The sequence below is a fragment of the Chelon labrosus genome (assembly GCF_963514085.1).
Source record: "Chelon labrosus genome assembly, chromosome: 1".
Taxonomy (NCBI): domain Eukaryota; kingdom Metazoa; phylum Chordata; class Actinopteri; order Mugiliformes; family Mugilidae; genus Chelon; species Chelon labrosus.
The window spans coordinates 23,866,888-23,886,756 of NC_140337.1; the positions used below are offsets into that span (position 1 = coordinate 23,866,888).

Sequence of the window (19,869 nt, forward strand, 5' to 3'; positions counted from 1 at the left end):
CTAATGGTGTGGAGTGGACCGCCTGGTGAATAATGAAAGCTAAGGGACTGTCTTATGTAACCCCGCTGATCCATTTACTCCCACAGTGTTTAGCATCCAGATAATAGAGGAGACATGGGGGCCTCAGAGGGGTTGAAATGGCAAGGCTGTTGTGTACACATGTGTACTTATGATATAATAGTTTCAGGATTACTGCTGTGTTTGTTTGGTTATTCTCTGTGAGAGCATAATTTCGCAGCCAAGCTTTTTACCTTTAATAAAGATACTGAAAAGAAGAAGTCCAGAGACCATTTTAATGAACTGAAAGCTGAGAACTTGTATCACAGATGAATGCAGTTGTTGTAGTAAAAGTGTCATTGATCAGTGTGGGGACTCGGGATGTCTCAGTTGGTGTTGAAAGCCTGATCTTTTGTAGTTATTTATTTCAGGTCTGCCATAAACCAAAAGCCATGTCACCTGTAGCGTCAAAACGTTGTCGTCCTCTATTGTTTTAATGGTAGTAGGCTAGCATTGAAGCTGCCAACAATATATGAAGAAGAAGATGAACCAGTGTCATGTGACTAAACATGTCTGCCGCGTGGAAGAACTTAACGCTGGAAAACGAAGCCAGAAGTCAGACAGAAAGTTGGTAAATGACGTAATGTGGATGTTTGACGAGGTGGTAGTAGCTGATCGTTATTCAATACTACCACCTTGGTTCGCCACGCAAGCCAATGACCCTTGGTTTCATTAAACGCTGCGTTTAAAAGAAGAGAGATGTTTCTTCGAGACAGAAGGTTGCCTATAACTTCTGTAACAACTATGAAAGTATGGACAGAAGTTGGTGAGAGGCCATTGAGTTTCTTTTTTGTTGCAGGTCTTTGTATGTTATGATGTATATTTTGAAAGGTAGTGACTTTGTGCGACTTCTACCATGCCTGGGTTTCTCTTGCACAATAAATCTTTGACATTAAGGGGCCACCCGGGTTTATATATTGGTCAAAAAGATAAAATAACAATCAAATAATTCAGAAATTAATTCAGATTCTTACCTAAACTAAGGCGTCAGTTTTATGCCTGTAATCCGTCTACAATCAGCTTTATAGTTGGACAGCTAATACTGGAATGCCATACCTACTGTAGTTCTTCTCTGTGGCATTACCGTCTTTGACACTCTTGCGGTATGCACACCGTTGCCATGGAGCTTGGAACAATTTTACACTTCTGCCATCTGCTTCGTCTGTTTGCATGTTTGGCACTCAGAATCTGTTGCACTCGGAGCCGGAGATGTTTCACTTGCAGACGTGAAATGCCTGCTTGATCATTGCATTTTGAAAATCAAAAAGCAAATATCCCTATGGCACATGTGTTGTTAGCTTGCTGCTATATTTATCACAGTATACATTTCATTGTTTTGAATTCCAAGTGACCAAGTTATTCCTGTTAATTTATAGCCATGCAGTAGTAGTTGTCGTTGTTGTCGTGTGGGTTCTGGATTCAGGAGTTCGTTGTTACTCTCGGAGCGGTAACCTTTTGCATGACGACACTGGGCTTTGCATACGGAGCTTAAAACAAATCTTGCAGTCTGAGAAGAGGTGGTTGAAAAGAAGCAAGGGTGAAAGGTGGTGGGAGGAGAGGAGGCGTTGTAGGAGGAAGGAGACATTCTGAGGGGAGGGTATGTGAATCAAGTCTGACTTGATTCGCCAAGTACAATATATCAGAAAAACATAGTTACTCCCCTGTGGCTAGTTAACAGGAAATTAATCTCTAAGGAAGTGTCTAAAACCCCCGTATTAACACACTTGACCTGATGTAAGTAGATAAAACATCCCTTATTAGTCTCTTTTTACCCACTGCACTCCCGCCCCACACTAAAACTGCTCCTGTAGGTAATGGCAAAACTAGAGTAAATCCAAGTAAAACTATGTCAACCACAGGTGGTATAAAACACGAAAGGGCTCCGTTTTTTGCAAAGAGTGTAGTGCAGATTCGTCAGACGTCCACCCAAGTCCCATTTACATGTTGTGTCATGTTGTCTAGCTGAGTCACCTGGGTTTTGGTTAGTGACAACAGCGAGTGCAGGCCTGACAAGTTCTTGCAAACAGTCACTGCACCGGGCAGTTGTTATGAAGACATATCTCCTTTATTATTTGTTGATGGAAAATGTCCAGAGTGTGTTGTTCACGTCATACAGCATGCATAAACAGACCATAAACGGTTGTGCTAATTAATTTAATTCTTGAGCACCCACTATATTTTTTTACTCAAGGTGCAGTGAATTGCCGGACAATGTTAACCATCAAAAACACTCATAATAAACAGTTTTTAGTAGGGATATCCCAGTCGGTATTGGGGTAGATTCAGGTCGGTCTAAAGCCAAGCCTGGTCTTTTGTAGTTATTTCAGGTCTGGCATAAACCCAAACCACGTCCCTGTAGCGTCAAAAGGTCAAAACGGGCCAGAAAACCCTTGCCCGGGACATTCCTAGCTTTCTAGGGTATGCTTTATTGTTTTTCACAGTATACACACCATCCATACTGGGTTCAATATGTGAGATGATACTGTGTTTGGGATGCACCATCAGGGATCTTAAGGCATTGAATAGCTTGCAGTAAGCGTCAACTTAAAAGCCTTAAAAGTTTCGGCAAGATGCTCGGTCTTTACGTTGCGATCATGTACCTTTTTGCCAAATGCCGGTAGATACGGTCACAAACTCATAAATGCAGTATGTGTTTCCAAGATTAAATCAGAATACCAAATGTAACTGTAGAAGGAAATCAAACAAATCTGGCAATCATACAGATTATGTAAATAATCAAGGACAACCCTCTTCTAATTGAATACCCAAATGCCTTGCCCAGATTTGAATGTAAACTCAAAGCACATCTCCATCCCGCTGCTAGAGAACCTTGTTTGGTTTAGTTTAGTTCTCTCCTCTTTATAGTCAGCCATGCAACGGTCTCACCCACACATGAGCGCTAACAGAGCTAAGTTCCTGGCCTCTGTAAGTGCCGCTCTTCTGCTTGCTGTAACTAACACTGTAACAGGAATCAGCGCAGCCACATCCTGTCTTGCAGCACAGAGCTGTGTTGTCACTGGCAACGTTGCGATATAAACCCAAACATCGTCAGAATTGGACTTCTTTTCTGGCATTTTAGATAAGCCAGTGAGGCTGATGGTTACAAAAAAAAAGTATGCTATGCTTGGCAGAAGTGGAAGTTACTCTGCAAGATGTAATATTTTCTAAGAGGCACGGGTTGGACTAACATGCACATGTTGAGGAATGGAATAGCTGTACTGTAGATGGTTGTCTTCATCCATTTCCAGAACTTGTGTAGTGCTGCAGAGTAGTGCTGTAGGAAGCTGTTGGAAGTAAGGATGTACCGATCCGATACCGATCTTCTTCCAAATCGAGTCCGAATCTGATTAAATAAACAAAATGTCCTCCCCTGGAGATTCATAAAGGCTTTTCTTATCTTACTTGCATTCTCCCAGATCACATGTGCACCGTGCAAATGTATTAAATCCAATATATTGGACTTTTCATAGCTGAGGAAAGGGTAGGTCGTACCTTGGCCCTAGAAACACCGTGTTCTCTACATCAGTACTGTCTCCAAGAAACCTTTCTGTTCTTTTAAATGCTGCGTTCAGTGTTGTGTAGTAGTAGTACTACTACACGACTACTACTTGTGTAGTAGTAGTGGTACAGCTCAGTGTACTCGGCGTGTTTTTGGAGGCGAATCAAGTTGGTAGCATTGATTAATCGCCTACCACCACCTCACCAAACATCCATATTACATAATGTACACATTTCTGTCTGACTTTTGACGAAACTTCCTCCACACAACCGACGTGTTTCATCACGTGATTTTGGTTCCTGCTCTTCTTTGACCCTAGCCAACCACCGTTAAAACAGAAGAGGACGAAGACGTTTTGGCGCTACAGAGACGCGATTTAGGTTACGGCAGAGCCAAGATTGGGGCTTGGCTGAAGCCTAATGCTGATCCGATCAGATCATTTTAAAAATACCTACCAATTGTTGGGAGTATAATAAGTCCTCGCCCTGTGAGTCAGTGATTTCTGTGTTTGCAAAGACACGTCTTTCCCAGCAGTCCCTTCAGCCCTGTGGATTCAGTGTTTTGTTGAGTCACTCCACCTGGGGGTTTTGTTGCCGGCCCCTTTGGTTTATTCCTTTCTTGTCTCCCTGCTCCTCATCCCTCTGGTGTTATCTGCCCATTCAGAGACCACCCCTCCTTCTGTTCCTTGGAATGAACCTCACCTTTCCTTCTTCAGAACGTGATATGAGTAGAACACAAGGACGCCTCTGGCTCCCTCTTTTTCATCCATCTCCGTGTCAAGCTGAGGGCTGACCGGAGTGTGAAGTTTCTTGACTCGGTGACATGCGATACAGTCACAGATTGCTGCCTGGGAAGTTGGCACTGTTGGTACATTTACTTTGAGTTTTCTTTTAACCTCTATCTTCTCTACTTCTGGAAAAATCTTGTTTTATTTTCTTATATTTTGTTCATGGAAAAACACTGACTTTCTACCCGGCCACGACAAAACAGTGGGCGAGGCGTTCAGAAACGTGATATCCTCTTGTTTCTGAAGGTATTTCTGAGGCAAGCGTGACAAGACAGGAAAACACAGGGGGGCGGACAAAATGGGTTTTATTGTTAAAGCGGCAAACAAAGGCAAGGAATCTCTATCCGTCGCAGGTTGCCTTTAGGTGATGCCACGGTTATCACGTTAAAAATCGTTGAAAAATGAGGCGATTGGAGATTGCATTGGTAAGTTGTGGAGTTAAGCCAAGTTCACTTATAAAGCAAAGTTGCTTTCCCTGGATTTAGCCTCTCTACTCTCTCTTCTCGGCTGATTATAGCGCTTGTAAAGCCTAGGGACAGATATGCCTTGTTAAATTTGCATGCTTTTGCCTCGTTGTTGTGGTGGTTGCGTCACCTGTTACAACTATAACAGACTTGCCATTTGATTTATACCATTTTATACCAGTCACAAACCTGTCCACCTTGGACATCTCTTATCTTTTTCTCTTCTTGTGTTGTTTCTTGTGTCTTTCGCTTTCTTCTCTCTCTGTGGTTTTGCTGCTAGTCAGTCTGTTGTAACATGAGCCGCTTTGTGGGGGGCTGGTTACGCTCAGTTTCATTTTATTTTCTTTTTAATTCTTAGGCGCCACCATATGATATCATGACCTATCTTTACAACTTGTTTGCAATTGTATTTGGCATCTTTTTGGTTGTAGCTCCACTGGGCACGCCCTCCTGTTTGGAAACCACAGATTTAAGCGTATAACACAGGTTTTTATCAAATGGGTATTTGACCAACATTGGTTCGCCGTCTCTGTATTCACACTACATGTGCTTGCATCAGTGCCCAGAGGGGGACTGGTTAAAAGATGGGATCCGAGAAACACAATCCCGTCTACTTAGTCCAATGGGCCAGTCCAGTCCAGCCAGTTGCGCTGGCCCCCAAAAGTCACGTCCGCCAACTGAGAAATTTGCCAGATGGCCGGTCCAGGCCTGCTCTCCTGTAGAATGAAGTGAGAATTTGGACCAGCAGAGTAAAGACTTGGCTGATTATGTCAGCATGCTGTGCTGTGCCTCAGTGAGGCCCCAGGTTATGCAATACAGTCAGTAATACAAGAAGGCCGCTGCCTGCAAATCCTTTGTTGTTGTTTTTCTTCCCCAACTTGTTTTAATGTACTGATTAGGCTTTCTTACTCTGGAGTTTATAAGAGCCTTGCTTTCCAGTGGGTTCATGAGGTCAATGGGTCAGCAGTGATGTAAGTGGCCAAAGTAGATTCTCTTCCATCACGGCCTCTAATTAGACACAGCGCTCTGTCCTGACTGGAAAATCCTCCTCTTTCAGTTGATCCTTTGAAATCCTCTGACACTCCTTGACTTGATCTGCTCTCATTGTTCCAGTAAACACACCATCCCTTCTTTTAAGAGTCAGGAATCCAACACTTAACTCTAGCTCACTATACGCCTACTTAGTAAGTTTATATTTTAAATGCTCATCTGCAGGTATGCCCTGATCAAGTTTTTTTTTTTTGCTCTGTCATCCGATAACGATCTTCTGATATTCAGTATCGCCTGATCCGAGTCACGATCCGATCTTAAATTAACAAAATGTCCTCCCTTGGAGATTCATAAAGACTTTTCTTATGTTACTTGTATTCTCCAAGAACATGTGTCCAACGTGCCAATAAATCTGTCAAAGCTAATGCAGCAAGGAGAGGGTAGCTCGTGCCTTGAATCAAGTTGGTTATGGATTGATGATCACCTGCAACCACAAACCTATGACTGACTTAATTTTCCGGAGTAAAGTTCTTCTTCACAGCAGACATGTTTAGTAATTTCTCTTCAACTTCAACTTTTCTGCAGCTTTAATGCTAAACAAAAGATTGGACTTGGCTGAAACCCAATACCGATCCGATCATTTTATAAATGCCTGGATCAGCCCCGATACCCTTCTCTAGATACCGGGACATCCATACTCATCTGTATCTGTTTTACTTTGATTAAACTAACCCTAGGTTCATTCACTTTCTTTTTTAAGAACTTTTATTCATATTACATAGTCTTTAATCATGGAGAGCATGGTTTGTTTGCACTGAAACTGTGTGAAGTGGTTGAAAGCTCTGGAGAGAGATGCATCCAGAGTAAGGTTTCACAAAATAATTTTACACTAATGTATATATGTGTTTTGTAGAAACCCCAGAAGAAGCTGCTGTCGAAGTGTTTTATGGGTTAAAACTTTTATAAGCATGTTGCACAATCCGTGATTTCATAGCAGGTGTTTTCTATTAGCTGCCAAAGAGAGTATACGCATGGATTCAGCCTGCATGAACTGAAACTGACCTGAGCCGACTCAGTGCTGTAATAGCTTTAATCTGCAGCTAAATCAACACAGAACCAATAACGGCTGCACAACGAAACTATGGTACAGGACAGGTGAGGTCAAAGCAGTTTGCTGGAGCTTCCTATAACTCTTTTTTTTTAAATGTTAATGGGAGGTTTCAGCCGAGCTCCTCCCTCCAGGCCAGCGTTAGGCGACCTTGTTTTTAAGCTTGCCACAAAATCTGCATGGTCACCATGGCAACTAAACAAGGGTCAATACAGGTCAGCACAGATCCTAACGTGGCTGTTGTGGGCTAATCCTGTTAGACGGCGCACACTGCACGGCTTGTGGTGGCGTTAAGTGCAACTTATAGACGTGTCGTAGTAATTTGGGTAAAGTTTGTGTTGATTCAGTACTGAAATATGTATTTATAATGAAATATTTGGCACAAGGATGTAGTTGCACTGCTAATCTAGTTTCATAATAGATGTTTGACAAACTGACTTTTTCTTAAATTCAACATAACTGTTGATAGTAAAATGAGTCTCTGCATATTTGATTTGTTTTCATTCGGCTTAGGCATCACCGTTTCTCTAATGGCAGTGTAAACCCTGCTTTTTAGTCTATTTTGTGAAACGTATGTATGTATTTTACCTTCTGTAGTCATTCCAAATATTATAATACAAGAAACATGATATAACAATTAGAAAAATATATTAAATTAATTTATATTTCACAAAAAGTGACAGGGAAAAAGTAAGAAAGTTGGTGAGGCTTAACATTAAAAAATATGGCTAAAGGCTGCAGCCAACATTTTCCTTTAAAATGTTGATGAGTTTCTGAATGCCTTCTAGGTGAAGTAGGCTGATAGGCGATGTAGGCTTCTGCGTCGATTTGGCGATGTAGATACGGCAACTGCCCAGACCGCCTTAGCCTGACGTGCAACTTTCCAGAAATGTAACGCAGACCGCAAGAGCTGTGATTGGTCAACTTGGTAGCAGCGTGTTTCGGCTTCAGTATTTCCGGCTGCTTCTCCATCTCCGCAATTTTTGAATTGATTGTTTTGGATCAATAAAGATGGAACACATGGAGGAAAGGTTAACTGAGGGGGTTCGGAGATGCGAACATTTGTACGACTCGTCTTCCGCAAAATTTTGGTGAAATTTCAGTAAAATTTTGACAAAAGTTTCAGTCGCCATTGTTGAAAGTGAGGCAGGAAGTAGAAACAAAAATTAACCAGACTGGCCAAACTAGCGTTTGGGTGGTGTTTTTACAGAGTGAGCCGGACTGCTGAGTGTCCAAGTATAAATGGATCGCACCAGCGTAGGCTACGTACGTAGGTTACGATGTCTACGTCTTGCAGTACTTTAAATGAACCTTAAGGTGTAATCATTAAGAATGGTTAACTATTTACGCCATTTGTAGGCTTCCATAAAGTGATATTGCTTATAGTTGTATCGGAGATGTTTTACAAGTGTGAGTCAAGGACTGCACCCAGTACTTGTCAGTAAAGACATTATTTACCCAACTGGACAATCAGGTCAATCCATATTTTAAAGGATAATTATGTTTTATCTCAAAACTGGGAAACTTTGTCCTATTGATGTGTTAGTTATTTTGAGGTTTTGCTCCAGACGGGCTAACCCAGCTGTAAGTGATCACCCAGGACACATTTGACAGTGCTTGGACTGCCTCACTTGTATCTAGAGAATCGGCAAACAAAATGCAAAGTTTGAACAGGACTACTATGAGTCAGCTCTTCAACTGAAAGGTTTCGGTTCCTGTCATCATGACACATTGCTGCTGCTCCTCCTCCTCCTCCTCCTCCTCCTCCTCTTCACTGAGCATTGTTGAGCTGGATGAATTGGCTCCCGACCACGGAGCATGTCTGTTTAACGCCAGCGTCCCGCTGCCTCCACCGTGGCAGAGCGGCAAGAGGCTGGACGTTTCTCTCATTCCGCAGCACATGCCTTCCCCATGAATCTGATGTTTATCACAACAGTTACCAGAGTGTTTGGGCACAGATGCCTCCTGGGTTAAAGCTGATGGAGACAGAAGATATACATTTAATGTTTTATGACTAATAACACCAAATATAGACCAGTATGATGATCTCATGTATTGTTAGGGACATTTTTGTCCATTTGGGCAATTTTTTCCTCTTCATCTGGCCATGATTTTTTTGGCTGTTTGTTCATATGGCACAAATTCTAATAGATCAACAGAATCCTGTGAAAATCTACTACTACCCTCTTGAGAAATGTCCACATCCAAAAAACTGCTATTAAAAAAAAAAAATAATCTCTTAAACCACTTCAGCACTTTACAAACCTACCAAAAATTCAAAAATTTTAAGGGACTTTAACCCTTTAAATGCCAGTTTGATTACTTTTTTGTGAATCAAAAACACAAAAAAATTAGCTATTACTATTGTTGGGAGACTGGGTCATTATTTTATTTTTTTTTCAAAATCATTCTTGGATATTACCAAGATTATCTAAAATAGTGACTTGAATGCATCATTGTTTTTTTTTGTGGCGTCACATTTAAACTTTGGAGCGCTATTAATCAATTCCAGTTTAGGCAAATCTGCAGCTCCCACTATTTGGATTATCAAGACTAGACAACCTCTCCATCCCCCAGAGCGCCCAACCATTCACAACACACACACACATACACTACTATTCCCACCCCCACCTATTGTTCAGACTGCTCCCCTCCAGCCATGGGACAGTGAAGACGGGGAGAGGCGAGGCTTCGGTGCAGTACTGTAGACTATCCCAGTTTCTGCATGAGAGAGAACACAAACACACATTGCACCACAGCATTTTGTTTTTTATTAATATAGTCTTAATAATCTAATACTAACTACGACTTGCTCTCTTAATTTACTCCCTTTTTCTCATCATGTCAACATATATTAGTATTTATACAGAGCAGAAAAACACTTATTTTGTTCATTAAATTGGTTGAGAATTTAAATAAATCTTAAGTAGCTTTCTACAGCAGATACAATAATGGCAAGCGAAGATATGGATAATAACATAAATGCGTATGTACAATAAATATTTAAACAATGAGGTTGCACTCATCCGTACATTGAATGATGCTCCATTGTTATCCATTTTATTTTTAACTGTTAAATAACCAAACATATTTCCTTGAAATTCCTAAATATAACCCCCCCCCCCCTTGAAGCCCAACAAAGAAGGGGGTGGGGTTGGGGGGGTTCTCCTCAGGCGCTGCTGCCTCCAACAGCAATCAATAAAGAGCCATTGGGCTGTCTGCCATTGACGAGCGTCTGTCTCTTCCTGCTGCCGGTGAACGTTCACACAGTGCTAATGATGCCTTTTGGATGATCGCCGCGGCTCTGTAGGCCAATCCATTGATGCTTTATTGCATCTGCCACGTTCTCACTTTCTTTTCATCCCGTTTATAGACGTACCGCTTCAACAATATCGATCTTTATGTACACGGGAGTGAATGAATGAAGAGGCGAGTCAAAAATTGTTGAGGGGAAAGGAAAGCGTCACTGGCGGGAGATGATGTTTTCTCACATTTTGGCCGACGGTAACTTGCTGGTTACTACAACAACAGGAGTTATTCAGACATGCCAATCGGTCGTACACTGATCAGCCACAACATTATGACCAGGAGAAGTTATTAAAATCTTGTGACAATACAATGTTCTGCTGGGAAACATTTTTGACCTGGCATTCATTGGTGTGGATGTTACTTAGACATGTAGCAACCACCTAGACCAGACCAGGCACCCCCACCCCATAGCAATGACACTCCTTGATGGCCCCACCCCTCATAGGCCCCCCACTATACACCACAGGACACCCTCAGAAGGCCCATGTCCAATCTCTGGTGAGTCACAATTGTTTTGGAGGCACAAGGGAGACCTACACAATATTAGGAAGGTGGTCATAATGTTATGCCTGATAGGTATATGTTTCGGTTGTATTGTGATTTCACAGTGAGGAAATTTCCCGGAGGATAATAGTTCTATAACTCAAAGAAACTGTGTCATTTGACTGAGTGACTTTAGTTGGTTGCCTCTGGACATCAGGTCTTTGTCAGTGTCCACTTTAACGTCTAATTGGAGCTGGGAATTGACGCTTTCAAGGTGGATGAGAATGGCCTACATTCAGTAACTCTAGAAACAGAAAGCAGGAAGCTGCCAATAGTGGCTATTTTTGGAAACATTCACCCAGTTTTGGTCAGAAGTGAACGAGAGCTGGCCCTCGCCAACTTTCTGTCCAAGCGTGGGTTCTGTGCTCAGAGCCGGTGGTTAATTTTAGGCTTCGGTGGTTTTGGAATTTGTTGGGGGAATGTTGTCAAATGGCACGAGAATACAAGTATGAAGTTGATTGATGTGGCCTGGGTTTGTTATCTCAGCATTGGTTTAGAGACTACAATTATAACAGAAAGCTTGCATTACAAAGACTAAAGGCCAGAGAATAGCAACAAAAGATACTATCTAGTGGCATCGTGGGAACTGTAGGATTCTGTTTGACCCGTTCATGGGACTAGACTAGAATTTGACCATTCTTTTTTTATATCCCTTGTGGATTCCCTGACTTCTCTGTCCAAACCTTTTCTTCTACCGTCGGTTGTTTGAGCTGGCTTTCAGTTGCTGTGTGTGACTTCAGTTTGATGCCGTAGCCTGACCTGCACCTCCCCAGAAATGTAACTACGCGCCAGACGCAGACCGCAAGAGCTGTGATTGGTCCGCTTGGTAGTAGCCTGTTTCTGCTTTAGTATTTCCGACTGCTTCTCCATCCCAAACAATTGATGGTTTTGGATCAATAAAGATGGAACATACCGAGGAAAGTTTAACTAAGGAGGTTCGGGGATACAAACGTTTGTGCGACCCGTCTTCGGCCAACTTTTGGCAAAATTTTTGCAAAATTTCAGTCGCCATTATTGAAAGTGAAGCAGGAAGTAGAACCAAAAATGAACCCGACTGGCAAAAAAGACGACTAGGTGTTTGGGTGTTTTTGCAATGGTTTTATAAATGACTCACACCAACGTAGGCTACTGCCTCTGTATTGTTTGTCAGCCAGTTCCTTGTGTCAACAGATGTCTTTATGCGGGCGTGACGGACCGGTCTAATGTTTGGCCATTTTATTTGCTTTCAGATCTGTCCAAGAACCGTCTGTGTGAGCTGCCGGAGGAGCTCTGTCAGTTCATCTCTCTGGAGACGCTGAGCCTGTACCACAATGGGATGCGTTCGCTGTCGTCCAACCTGGGCAACCTCCAGGCTCTCACCTACCTCAACCTCAGGTAAACCAAACCAAGGGCATCTTGAATGATTCCACTTTTGCCAATTTCTTTCCAGAGTACCTGTAACTTTCAACATCAGGCAGTTATTTTCATGAAATTGCATGTTATAAGATTGTAATAGCCTTCCGCAGAGGTGTGTGGGAAATTACCGTATTGCCGGTAAAGTGGTATTATGGTAATCCAAAGTGTGCTTGTGCAAACTTTGGTGCTAAAGGGTTAATAGAGTTTTTTGTTGAGTTTTTGCAAGAATGCGTTCATGCCTTTGAAATCCAACCATGCAGCAGGCCCAGGTGAATATACCTCTTGAATGACGTCCCTCTTGTTTGCTGCGCCCTTGTCTCCCCAGTCGTAATCTCCTGTCCAGTCTACCCCCGTCGGTGTTTCAGCTTCCCCTCCTGCGAGTGCTCGTCGTCAGCAACAACAAGCTGTCTTCGCTGCCCGCCTCCATATACTCCCTCACTCACCTCCGACAGCTGGTACGGGAAATGCACACTTACACACTCTCGTCCCTCATCGACTGTATCCTCCTCTGCTCTAGATAAAGATGTAAAACTCCAGTGTTTATCAGCACAGGTCTTAGTCAGAAACAGTGTCTGTTTTTAATCATTTAGCCTTGTAGAAAATAGTATTCTCAAGTGTCTGTGAAGGTTCTCAGTCATCCAGGTCATAGTTTATCCAAAAAATGTTCAAGAAAGGCGACTGTTTGTAGAGTTTCTTTAGAACCGAAGAAGCTACTACTTCATGAAATGTCTTCAAGTTTTTGGATAGTATTCTCCAGTCTCCTGTTTTCAGATCTTTATTCGCTGCTTGCTTTCTTTCTCAGGACGTAAGTTGTAACGAGCTGCAGCATTTGCCGGCAGAGCTCGGTCAGCTGGAGTGTCTGAGGGACCTAAACCTGAGGAGGAACCATCTCACCACTTTGCCTGAAGGTACAGTCCTTAATATTTGTGTTGTCGTTATCGCTGCCCCGAATAAACCCTGTGCAGCACATCTCGGCTCATATGAATCCAATGACGTCTTCGTCCAGACCGACTGAAGTGATTGTGTCCAGCTCATCAGCTGTTATAGCTGTGGAAGATGATAGCTTTGATAATAGTTAATAGATATGATAGAATATTTGTTTCAGAGCATCCCAGAGAAACGCTCACTCTCAGGCTATTTGCATCATTAATGTGAACTATTGATCGTTTGACATGTACAAGTATTGAACTGCTTCTGACTTCCTGCATGTCTAATGGATCGTGAGTCATTAGTGCCTCGATTCTGACCTCGTCAGGAGGAAATGAAACTGATTATAAGAGTAGACCATGAGTTACCAGCGAAAAGCATAGTTCTTGAAGATAAATCAGTTGCTAAATGGGTTAATTTACATCTATCATTGTCATCTAATCTTGACCTGGAAGTAATTTTGTGCCTGTTAAAGCTGTGGTCTAGTGGTTCTGGATTGCAGATATGGGAGTGTAGGGTCACTAGTTCAAAACTCTTCTGCAGCCCCGGCCTAGGTGCCCTGAGCAAGCATCTTAAATGCAGAGAATGAATTTCCCCATGAGGGATTTCGGTTTTGTATCACAGATTTAAACTTGCACTCTTCTGTGGCCCCTTCAGAAATATCCGAGCTTCCCCTGGTTCGGCTCGATGTGTCCTGCAACCGGATTTCCCACGTGCCCCTGTGCTACCGCCACCTTCGGCATCTGCAGAGCATCTCGCTGGACAACAACCCGCTGCAAATGCCGCCTGCGCAGATCTGCTCCAAGGGCAAATATCACATTTTCAAGTACCTCAACATGGAGGCCTGCAAGAGGAGCCAGGAGGAGCTGGAGAAACACCTGAGGCCCACTGGATTCAACAGCTGGTGAGGAAGAGGAAATGATGAAACAACGAGCAAACTTGCTCGGGTCAAACACGGCTTTTTTTTTAGCTTTAGCTTAATTTTAGAAACCAGAAACCAAAAGCTGTGCTCTCCAGAACTTGTTTGGCAATATTCATACACGTGGCAGGAGATGCAGGCATGCTGGCCTGTTGGCCATATGTAGAAAATCTTGACAGCGGTTCAGCACGTAACCTGAATCTGCATTTGAACAAAGCCAGGCTAGTTGTTCCCACTGCTTCCAGTCTTTATGCTAAGCTAGGCTAACCACACCCTGCCTCTAGTGCCTCACACACTATAGATGGATGGATAGATAATTTATCCCGTGGGAAATTCAGTCTCTAGCAGCACCATTATACAGAGACAGGAGGAATTGTGGTCAGTGAAGAGGGTAAAAAAATAAAGTATAGTGAGGTAGAATGTATAAAGGTATATATAAAAATATACAAAAGTATATATAATTGTAGTTTTAGTGTCAGAGAATATGACTTCAGAGTGAAGGCAGGGTTACAGAGACATAGACAAATCCAAAGGAAATATTTTTTTACCACTTCTATTTATAGTTATTCGTAATAACATGCTAAGCTTGTTGAAATTCAGTCTCATACCAAAATAGGAAAAATGCGAGTTCAGAGGATAAATGAGCGAAGGTACGATAATTGATGGCAGTGAAAGGCTGCTATAACTAAATGGAAGCAGGGTTGATCAAATATTTATAAACTTGAATGGACTTCCCTCTAGCTGCCTAGTGAACGGCCATTTCCACCAAGGCCAGAGATAAGAGAACAGTTGATAGTGTAGCCCTGAGTCTCCTGTGGGGGAAGTAACACTGAGCCGGAGTACAGAAGAAAAACACGAGTCACTGCCCTTTAGACTAATGACCAGCACACAAGACTGGTGTGTGTGTGTTTAACTTATCCTAATGGACGCTCTACATATTTTCCCTGCAGCCTGTCAGACCAGGAGCTGTTCACGGGCCAGTTCGGTGGCTTGGACTCCGGCTTCAACAGCGTGGACAGTGGCAGCAAACGGTGGTCTGGAAACGAGGTAAAACCACCAGACACTCACTTTACATACTGTTTCACTAACAAAGACCACGCCTTCATTGAAGCAAATAAGTATATTTATAGAAGGGTAATGAGAGAAACGGATGGAGGGATGAGAAGGTTTGAAGGGGATGGGGTGAAAAGGGATGAAAGGGGTCCAAGGGAATGGGTGGAAAAGGGTCGAAGGGGATGGGATGAAACTGGTCGAAGGGGATGGGTTGTAAAGGGTCGGAGGGGATGGGATGGAGAGGATCGAAGGGGATGGGATGAAAAGGGATGAAAGGGGTCCAAGGGAATGGGTGGAAAAGGGTTGAAGGGGATGGGATGAAACTGGTCGTAGGGGATGGGTTGTAAAAGGTCGAAGGGGATGGGATGAAAAGGATCGAAGGGGATGGGATAAGGAGTTGAGAGAGTGGGATGAGGTGGGATCAAAAGCGGTCGAGGGAATGGTATGAGAAGAGATCCAGGGGGTCCAAGGGAAAGGAATGAAAAGGGTTGAAGGAGATGGGATGAAAAGGGGTCAGAGAGACAGGATGAAGTGGGATGAAAAGTGGGCATGGGGATGGAATGAGAAAGGATGAATAGGGATCGAGGGGATGGAATAAAAAGGGTTAGAGGGGATGGGACGAAAAGGGGTTGAAGGGAAGACATGAATGTGTAGATGGATGATGGTAGAAGAACCCAGGGATTGAGGTCGAGGGTGGGGGGTACATCTCGGGAAACTTCGGGTGGAAAGGTGGAAGAGGAAGACGAGAAAAGAGAGGGATTGGGGTTGACAACTGAGACAAAACGGAGAGAAAGACAGAACAGGACACACCTTTATAGGTAAGCGCTGGGAATAGAATGATATGGGGCGTGGTCTCTGAAATATTGTTGATGAGAAGAAAAAGCAAGATAATCAACAAACATGAGCGAAGGCCAGCCTCCGCTATACCCATGGGTCTTGGAGTGTTAACCATTGATTGCAGATCAATGACGGTGTGTCGTGTGTTCAGTCAGCAGACGACTTCTCGGAGCGTTCCCTCCGCCTTGCCGAGCTCAGCAGAGACCACAGGAACCTGGAGGAGGAGGAGGAGGTGTATGAAGTCAGCAAAGGTGAGGAAGCGCACACCTGCCGTGAGTTGATGAGTCTACGGTAAATATACAGGCGTGTGGCGGATTAGCAGAGGTATATATGTTCTAGCTTTTATTACTGCAGATGCTTCTTTCATTGGTACATACAGTGGGCATGGACTCTAGGAGAGGCATTTTACAGCTTATTATCTTCCACAGTTTGTATGAGGTCACCGTATCAGGACGCACCCAGTGCAAACAGAGATGTTTGTGGTTCTGGAACAATAGTGCGTAGCTAGAGATCCATTGTTTTGACAGCAGCTGTTTGCATAGGGTTCTACCAAATGATGTTGGTGTTTATACAAGAGCTTTTAATGTTCAGTATCGGCCTTTTAGATTCATAAAGCCTTTTCTGATTTTGCTCGTTCTCCTAGATCATGAGTGCTCCGTGCAACTGGATTCAGTCCAATAAATATTTCTGTCAAAGTTAATGTAGTGTGGAGAGGGTATCCGGTGTTCTCTACTCCAGAAATGAGCTGGTCTAACTCCCTAACCCGCTCTGGAATAGTTTTCTCCTTGACGCCGTCTCCAAACGCAGCGTTCAGTGCTTTTCGTTGTTTTCGGTGCAGCCTTTGAATCTGTTGAATCAAGGTGGTAGTATTGATTAACGATCACGTACTACCGCCGCGCCAAACATCCACGTTGCACAGTTTACAAATATCTTCCGGAATAAGAAGTTCTTCCACATGGCGCTAGGGCTAGGGCTAGGGTGATTTTAGTTCCTTTTCTTCTTCTACTTTGATTTTTTTGGCAGCTTTTGCTAGACAACAAAGAGGAAGTGGACGTTTTGACGTTGACGTTGACGTTGACGTTGACGTGGTTTTGGTACAACTGCAAAATGATTAGGCCCGATACCGATCCTATCATTTTCAAAAATGCCTGGAATTGAAAGGTTTTCAGCGCACGTACTCAAAGCTGGATACTTGCGATCAGATCATTTAAGATGCATTTTCAAGTCTAGACAGGGCCCCGTTGTTATCAAGCTTATCTAAAATGCATAAAAGGCCCATGAGTTTCCTGGAATATCTGATTGAGATTCTGCTGCGTCGTCTTTGCAGTGAACGGAGACGCTGAGCAGGTGGACTTTGACGTCGACAGCAGCGTGACGGGAGAGGAAGAGGAGGAGATCAGGACGGATCCACCCACACCACCTCTCACAGCACCTCCTCCGGTACCAGTTATTCATACACTGATATCAGCAGTTGTTGTTGTTGTTGTTGTTGTTGCTCCGTATATTGAACGTTTTCTTAAACCAGACGACTTATTGATTGTCCTGTTTGTTTGTCAGGAGCAGAAGGAGAAAACGTCACCGTCCCGAACCCAGGACTCAACGACGTGCAGGTAAGTGCTGCTAAAGTGTTCAAGTATAAGCTCAAAAGCGGCGTAACATTATGACCACCTTCCTACTATAGCGTAGGTCTCCAAAACAGTTGTGACTCATCAGAGAATGGACATGGGCCTTCTGAGGGTGTCCTGTGGTGTCTGGCAACAGGATGTTGTTAGTGGGGGGGCCTTTGAGGGGAGGGGCCTCTGTGGATCATCCCACAGATACTTGACCAGTTTGGGATCTAGTGAATTTGGAGGCCAGGTCAACACCTTGTGATGTTCTTCATGTTTTAAGTTGTTCCTAAAGCGTTTGGCTACTGAACATCAAGGAGTGTCATTGCTATGGGGTGGGGGTCCCTGGTCTGGTCTAGGTGGGTGCTACATGTCTAAGTAACATCCACACCAATGAATGCCAGGTCCAAAGGTTTCCCAGCAGAACATTGAACTGTCACAAGATCCTCAATGTTCATTCACTTCTCCTGTCAGTGGTCATAATGTTGTGGCTGCTTAATTCTCTCCAGCCTGCCTCTGTCCTGGTCTTCCACTCTTAATTTAGCACGGTGTTGGTTTCCCTTCTTGAAACCTGTGTGCTCAGCCTCTAAAACTTACAGACAGTCGAGGGGTTTTTATCAATTTTTCTCGCTCTCTTCCTTCCTTGTTTTCCGAGGTCACTTCGCAGGATGTTTGACGAGCTGGGAAATGTCAATACGACTGCTGTTCCCATTACTCACTGGCCTTCAAACGTTGTGCGCGTCGGTGCCGTTATCTCAGGAACGTTTTGTCTCGCCAACTTTACATTTTATTACCTTGTGGCGACGGCGTCTTTTAAGAGCCAACGGACAAGGGGCTGTAAACGTAGACACGTACTACACCGTATGAAGCTGCAGGTCGTTCCTCAGCTATAGATTTGGTCAATGGCTCCGATATTAAGTCTTAATATTGCCCAGCAGGCTGCTTCCATCACCACCGTCGTTCCATATCTGAGCTACACTGCTGAGATTCAGCGTCCCATCGTTGTCTAGACATGAATATGTAACACTCAGCCATTGTCCTCAGCCTCTGGTGCAACAAGCGGCCTCGTGCATTGTCCTAAATCTTTGGGAGTTTTATTAGCTGCATCAGTAGCCATCCGTTCAGTGCCCAGAGCCTCATTACACCTCATATACTGCGCATAATTCAGATAAAGAGTCCGGACCGCTGGTCTGCTCCCTGGGACCGAGGAAGGGTTGAGCACGTTGCAGTTCCAGCAAACGGATGTTCCACATCTTGGCCCGCTACGCTTCCTTTGGGAGTTTCTAAAAATAGGAGACAGCCTTAAAATGGAATCTCAGTGCGAAGTTTTCTGAGCAGAAACCCGTCGGTTAACGGTTGCATGTGTCTGAAGTGTCTTTAAAATCAAATCAAGTCGAGCTTTATCGTCGTTTTGACATCAATGCAACTGTTACGCGGAAAGAATGAAAGGGCGTTTCTCTCGGAGATCTGTGCAGACTTGGATAAATAAATAAAAGACAGAGCTAAAATAAGTAAAAGAGAATAAATATGCTGATCAGCCACAACATTATGTGTAAATAACATTTAAACCATCTTGTGACACTTCAGTGTTCTTCTGGGAAACTTCTGGACCTGGCATTCATTGGTGTGGATGTTACTTAGACATGTAGCACCCACCTAGACCAGACCAGGCACCCCCACCCCATAGCAATGACACTCCTTGATGGCAGCAGGATTTAGCCTAGGAACAACTCAAAAAAACATGAAGAACAGCACAAGGTGTTGACCTGGCCTCCAAATTCACTAGATCCCAAACTGATCAAGTATCTGTGGGATGATCCAGCGAGAGAGGCCCCTCCCCATCAACCCATACGACCCAAAGGCCCCCCGCTAACAACATCCTGTTGCCAGACTCCAGTTCTTGGTTTCATTTCATTATGAAAAGTGTAAAATGTACAATACTGAATATCTCTTTTCCCTCCTTCTCGTTACTCCTAGAACCAGCCTCCACGTGGAGGTGGGCCCCCCGTCGTCGTCCTCTTCGTCCCCCGTCTCCCCCTCCAGCCCCACCCTGGAGGAGCGGAGGAGGCCCGGCACCTTGCTCATCTGGCAGGAGAGGGAACGGCTTCAGCAGCAGAGGGAAAAGGCCAGGTGAGGCGCCGGGAAGATTCATAAGCACAGTTTGAAAAGTTTCATGCTCTGCAGGTTTTTTTTTTTTTTTTTTTAAAAAGCTGAACCCAGACCACCACGTGACGTTAACGCCATGAATGTGACTCTGTTTCCTCCAATCACTGGAACACAGTGTGACCGTGACCTTCTGTGACTCATCATGTGTTTAACCAGCTTCTCTCTGATACACTATGGACCAGCTCTTCTGTCAGGGAGGGGTGTTTGG

The 19,869-nt window shown here is 43.8% G+C and overlaps 1 protein-coding gene across 3 annotated transcripts in view; it reads left to right on the forward strand.

Moving 5' to 3' along the window:
* lrch4 (leucine-rich repeats and calponin homology (CH) domain containing 4) overlaps positions 1-19,869 on the forward strand; it is a 47,235-nt gene that overhangs the window by 12,339 nt on the left and 15,027 nt on the right. For all 3 annotated transcript variants that reach the window (XM_084547345.1, XM_084547346.1, XM_084547344.1), the window contains exons 2-10: positions 11,987-12,131; positions 12,478-12,607; positions 12,955-13,060; positions 13,737-13,983; positions 14,949-15,045; positions 16,040-16,139; positions 17,216-17,328; positions 17,446-17,498; positions 19,473-19,625. In XM_084547345.1, coding sequence (XP_084403471.1) covers positions 11,987-12,131; positions 12,478-12,607; positions 12,955-13,060; positions 13,737-13,983; positions 14,949-15,045; positions 16,040-16,139; positions 17,216-17,328; positions 17,446-17,498; positions 19,473-19,625 — 1,144 coding nt within the window. The remainder of the gene's footprint in view (positions 1-11,986; positions 12,132-12,477; positions 12,608-12,954; positions 13,061-13,736; positions 13,984-14,948; positions 15,046-16,039; positions 16,140-17,215; positions 17,329-17,445; positions 17,499-19,472; positions 19,626-19,869) is intronic.